At 53.9% G+C, this 5,743-nt stretch overlaps 2 protein-coding genes across 2 annotated transcripts in view; both read left to right on the forward strand.

Moving 5' to 3' along the window:
- Positions 1-4,875, forward strand: part of FCGRT (Fc fragment of IgG, receptor, transporter, alpha) — a 6,627-nt gene extending 1,752 nt beyond the window's left edge. Inside the window, exons 5-8 of the mRNA XM_010849621.1 lie at positions 1-187; positions 3,063-3,332; positions 3,957-4,073; positions 4,387-4,875. The exon at positions 1-187 is cut by the window's left edge and continues 10 nt beyond it. Coding sequence (XP_010847923.1) covers positions 1-187; positions 3,063-3,332; positions 3,957-4,073; positions 4,387-4,466 — 654 coding nt within the window. The 3' untranslated portion in view covers positions 4,467-4,875. The remainder of the gene's footprint in view (positions 188-3,062; positions 3,333-3,956; positions 4,074-4,386) is intronic.
- A 440-nt stretch (positions 4,876-5,315) lies between these two features.
- RCN3 (reticulocalbin 3, EF-hand calcium binding domain) overlaps positions 5,316-5,743 on the forward strand; it is an 8,566-nt gene continuing 8,138 nt past the window's right edge. The window contains exon 1 of the mRNA XM_010849622.1: positions 5,316-5,398. The gene's annotated coding sequence lies outside the window, so the exon portion shown is untranslated. The remainder of the gene's footprint in view (positions 5,399-5,743) is intronic.

Here is a 5,743-nt window from a genome sequence, read left to right on the forward strand (position 1 = left end):
GAGTTCATGATGTTTGACCCCAAGCTGGGCATCTGGGATGGTGACTGGCCTGAGTCCCGGACTGTCAGTATCAAGTGGACGCAGCAGCCAGAGGCGGTCAACAAGGAGAAGACCTTCCTCCTCTACTCCTGCCCACACCGGCTGCTGGGGCATCTGGAGAGGGGCCGGGGCAACCTGGAGTGGAAAGGTGAGCAACCCCTGATCACTGCAGGCCCCCTCCATTCCCAGGGCCTCATCCTCTTCCCCAGCCTCTCCCCGTCGGCGCCCCTGACTCCAGTCCACCCTGCTCGCCCACAATCACGTCTCTGAGGGTCTTCCTCCACCCCTTGTGGTCCCCAGCCCCTCTCCTGCACACAGCCCTCCCTGGCTCCCAGAGCCTTCGGGGCACGGCTCAGGCCCCTGGCATTGCGATCCCACGTGGCATGGCCTCTGCCCCTCACCTCAGCCTCGCCTGTCTCCATCTGCCCCACTCAGCCAGACACAGTCACCCAGAGCCCCCTGAGCTCGCCCCAGCCCTCCCATTTCTCCACCTTTGCCAGTTTCTCTGGTGCCAGAGGCCACTGGTGTCAGGTTCCACTCTGGCCCTGAGGTTTTTCTCTCGCCTCCTTCAGACGCCCGCAGGACCTTATGTGACCTCCATTCCATCCATCACGTGTCACTCTGAGCTATAATTACAGGCATGTCTAGGGAATTCAAGGGCTGCAGTTTAGAGCTCTTTGTCCGCAGCCTCTGCAACATTGAGTTTCCTGCTTCTATCTCGGCCTCTCCTCCACCCAGGAGTCAGGTGAATGTTTTAAAACATAAATGAGCTCCCATCCCACCCATGCTTAAAACCAGACCACAGATTCACGCTAATCTTGGATGAAAATCCAAACTCGCCTCCGAGGCCTGCAAGCCCTGCATGGTCTGGCTGCTTTCCACCACTGTAATTTCACAATGCCCCCAGTGACACTGGACTTCTCCCTTTCCTCCAGTATGTCAGGTTCTTTCCTCCCTCAGGGCCTTTGCACCAGCTGTTCCTGCTGCCTTTTTTTTTTTTTTTTAATTAATTAATTTACTTTTGGCTGTGTCAGGTCATCATTGTGGCAACACTGCAGGCTTCTCTCTAGCTGTGGTGCCCAGATGCAGTTGCCTCACGGCATGTGGGATCTTAGTTCTCGGAGCAGGGATCAAACCCCTGTCCCCTGCATTACAAGGTGGATTCTTAATCTCTGGACCACCAGAGTAGTCCCCAGTGTTCCCTTTGCTTTTGATGCTCTTTCTTGGGCTCCGGCCAGGACTGGGTCCTTCTCATGCTAAAGGTTTGACCTTGAATGTCCACTCTTCAGTAGGGCCCTCCCTGGCTAAAGGGTGCCCCCCAGTCGTACCCCCATTATTGTCTCTCATGCCCCTGTTTTTTGTCCATTCATTCATTATAGCATCTTTCATTTTTTGTTGTTTTTTTTCTTGAGGTGTGACTTACCTATCTAAAGTACACTGCTCAGGGACTGTCCTGGTGGTTCAGTGGTTAAGACTCTGAGCTCCCAATGCAGGAGGCAAGGGTTCAATCCCTGGTCAGGGAAGTAGACCCACATGCCACACAGTGTGGCCAAAAAAAAAAGTACATGGCTCAATTTTTTTTTTTTGGCTGTGCTACTCAGGGATCAAACCTGTGCCTCCTGCATTGGAAGCACAGTCTTAACCACTGGCCACTAGGAAAGTCCCTGAACCTGGAATTTATCTGTCAAGAAGTTTTATATTATGGATTAAAATTTTTAAATAGTTATAGGACCACTACTCAATTGTAAAATTTCTTCTTGTGTCTGTTCGGGAACATTGTGTCTCTCAGGAATTTGTCAGGTTCATTTAAATTTCAAGTGTGCTGGCTTGAAATTTTTCATATCCTCTATCTATTGAATGACTGTAGGGCCTGTCTTATTTTCCCTCACCACACTTTCATAGCCTGTTTCCCTTTCATTTATTTTAAAAATATTTATTTTTGGCTGTGTCTGGCCTTAGTTGTGGATCTTCCCTTGTGGTGCTCGGGGTCTTCATTTTGACGAGTGGGCTTCTCTCTAATTGTAGGGCATGGGCTCGGTAGTTGCAGTGCTCAGGCTTAGTTGTCCTGCAGCATGTTGGATCTTAGTTCCCCAACCAGGGATCGAACCCATGTCTCCTGCATTGGAAGGCAAATTCTTAATCACTGGACCACCAGCAAAGTCCTCCCTTTCATTTACATATACACAAATAGTCATTTCTCTGGTAGCTCAGAGAATCTGGTGGTAAAAAATCTGCCTGCAATGCAGGAGACCTGGGTTCTTTGCCTGGGTTGGGAAGATCCCGTAGGGAAGGGAGTGGCTACTTCCGTATTCTTGCCTGGAGAGTCCCATGGACAGAGGAGCCTGATGGACTACAGTCCATGGGGTCACAGAGAGTTGGACACGACTGAGCAACTAACACACTCCTCTCATTAGAACACAAGCTCCATGAGGACAGGGACTTTTGTCTCTCTTGTTCACTGCTGTATCTCTAGTGTCTGGAAGAGTGCCTGGCACATCCCATGGTAGATGCGTGTGTCATTGTAGGAAGGACTGGAAGAGAGATGGATACCCTTGTGGTGGGCAGGTTGGATATCAGTACCCCTAAGAAGGCCTTTCCCCCTTTATCGTTATGTTCTCTAGGCTCAGGACAGCATAGTGCACGATCAGGTGTAGTATGGGGGCTTCCCAGGTGGCACAGTGGTAAAGAATCCACCTGCCAATGTAGGAGATGCAAGAGACGCAGGTTCGATCCCTGGGTCCGGAAGATCCCCTGGAGTAGGAAATGGCAACCTGCTCCAGTATTCTTGCCTGGAGAGTCCCATAGACAGAGGAACCTGGTGGACTACAGTCCATGAGGTCACAAAGAGTCAGACACGACTGAGCGACTGAGCACACAGCACAGAGCAGCACACGGCACATGGTGAGACCTGCTGGGTAGAGGGGGAGGAATGGAGGCCTCTCTCCATCTCTGCGCAACTCTGGGCCTGGTCCTGGGGGGTCCCTGGGCCTGGGGCTTAGGCCTGTCTGCCTGTTCGTCTGCAGAGCCACCCTCCATGCGCCTGAAGGCCCGACCCGGCAGTCCCGGCTTCTCTGTGCTCACCTGCAGCGCCTTCTCCTTCTACCCACCTGAGCTGAAGCTGCGCTTCCTGCGGAACGGGCTGGCCATTGGCTCTGGTGAGATAGACATGGGCCCCAACGGCGATGGCTCCTTCTACGCCTGGTCATCACTCACAGTCAAGAGTGGCGACGAGCACCACTACCGCTGCGTGGTGCAGCACGCGGGGCTGGCCCAGCCCCTCACGGTGGAGCTGGGTGAGGTCCTCCTGGGGAACTGTGCTCCCGACTTCCGGTTGTCTTTTCTCCCTCTGCTGCAGCAACCCTTCCTGAGTCTGACTGTTTTCTGCCCCACCGCTGCCAGTTCGTCCAAAGCCTGACAGCCTCTTGTCCTGCGTTGCTTGCCTCCCCACGTCTGAGTGCCTTCCATCCTGGTGCTGCTGGCCTCGTTGATTCTGGCCACTCGTTAACTGCTATGGGACGTCCTCCCTAAGTCTGACCACCTTCCGTCCTGCTGCTGCTAGTCTTCAGGGAGTCTGACCATTCGTTGTCTGCTGCTGCCAGGCCTCTATGAGTCTGATGTTTTACTGCTCTGTGCCCACCCCTCCTCTCCAAGTTGGAACACCGCCCACTCTGCTGCTACAGGTCCCTTGACCAGAGTGATTGAGACCCCTCTTGCTACAGCTGGTTCTTATATCCAACCTGGGGGCTTTCTAGATCTAGAACATCCTGGGAGTGGCCTTCCCTTTACCCACACCCACTCCCCACAACCTGGTGCTGGGATCTCTGGGGTTGGGAGGGACTGCGAACCCCCCGTCCCCTGTCCTGACTCAGATGTGGCGGAGGGTCCTTTAAATATCTCACAACATTGTCTGACTGCAGAATCACCAGCCAGGACCTCGGTGCCAGTGGTGGGGATCGTCATCGGCTTATTCCTGCTCCTGACAGTGGCTGCGGGAGGAGCTCTCCTGTGGAGAAGGATGAGGAAGGGGCTGCCAGGTGTGGGACAGGAAGAGGGAGGTGCCTCAGAGAGAGGGGTAGAGACCCCCTCCAAAATAGGGAGATTCATTCCTGCAGGGATAGAGGGGGACAGAGACCCAGAGAGAGATGGGGAGAAAGAAAACTGGAGGGGAGAAAGAGATTCAGAGGGGGATAGAAATCCATAGAGTAGGACAGAGACTGAAAAAGACACAGACACACACAAACAACACACACCACACACACACATACACACACACACGTGGGGAGGGGCAGGCAGAGACTTGGAGGATTTCAAAGTTTCTAATGATCTCCCCTGTCCCTCTTTTCTCAGCTCCTTGGATCTCTTTCCGTGGGGAGGATGTAGGGGCCCTCCTGCCCACTCCCGGCCTGTCCAAGGATGGTGAATCTTAGGATAAAAATGCATTCCCAGCAACTGCCGATCATCCCCCATCCTGGCTGTTACCAGCTAATGTCCTCAGGTCCTTTTCATGCTGTGAGACCTCCGGGAATCCTGGTATTTTTGAGCCTCCGGAAGGAGCCCGATGTCCTCCCTCTGGATTTCTCCTCCTGTGATCTGCCTCAGATCCCCCTCCTGATATATATGGTTCTTTTCCAGCTCCACATATAACATGGGTTTGGGCCCGAATCGTTGTGTTCTCATCGTTTCGACTTTTTTAGGGAATTGCGAGGGGGGATAAATGGTGTAAGCCTTGGGCTTCAAATCTCTCCTGAGGCTAACTTGTTGCCATGGTGGAATTTGCCAACTTTATATACCAAGTCATGTATTTTTAATGAATAAATTTCACAAATATTTACTGGATGTTTGTGCCAGGCATTTTGAGGAATTCTTGGCTGGAGTCTGATCTGACTTCTTGGTGTAGCAGAAGAGGTGTTCCCTCCTTGAGGGAAAGGAAAGCCTCCTCTGGCTCCTAGGTTCCCTTCCTAAAACCTGCGGACAAAGGGAAAGAGATAAAAATACATCTCCCGTGAGGCTTTGAAGCTAGAGCAACTGGAGGTGGTCGGGCAGGGCGCCCCGACGCCTGCCGGGAGTTGTAGTTCCCCCGACCGTGTCTCTCCGGAGTTGCCCACTTCGCCGTCACCGGGAAGGGGCGGGGCCGAGCCTCGCGGGGCCGCGCTTTCCTTTGTGGACGTGGCGAGGGGCGCCCTTGGTCCGCCTACTCTCTTTGACCCCGCCCCGTAAGGTCCTCAAGAGCGCTCATTGGCTGGGGGGCGGGGCCTCTGCACTTCAGGAGGCGGGGCCTGACTGGAGAGCCGCCAAATTGGGCATCTTTTTGGAGAACCCAGGGTGGAACGTAGAGAGCGAAGTGAAGCTATCTGACCCGGTAAAGGGAGGCGGAGGCGGGTGGCCTGTCCAGGGAGGACGGTTTGGGTCCGCTTGGGTGGAGGATTGGGGACCAGGCTGAAAGCGATGCCCGGGAACCTGCAAGATTTCTCTCTGGCCACGACCCTGCCCTGAACTACGCGTGGGAAGTGCGCCACGTCTCCCGCTTGAATCCTACCCTCTTGGGGTACTTCTCTGGGACTTCCTCAGAGGATTCAGTCCCCACAGCTAGTTAACCTCTGAGAATCCTGCCTTCCTTTCCCCCTTCCTGTCCCTTCTTGAGGCCCAAACTTTGCAACCAGCTACCAGCACTCTGTCCTGTCCTGGATCCCCACCCCCCACCCCC

Source organism: Bison bison, unplaced genomic scaffold, assembly GCF_000754665.1.
Source record: "Bison bison bison isolate TAMUID 2011002044 unplaced genomic scaffold, Bison_UMD1.0 scf7180017864285, whole genome shotgun sequence".
NCBI lineage: Eukaryota > Metazoa > Chordata > Mammalia > Artiodactyla > Bovidae > Bison > Bison bison.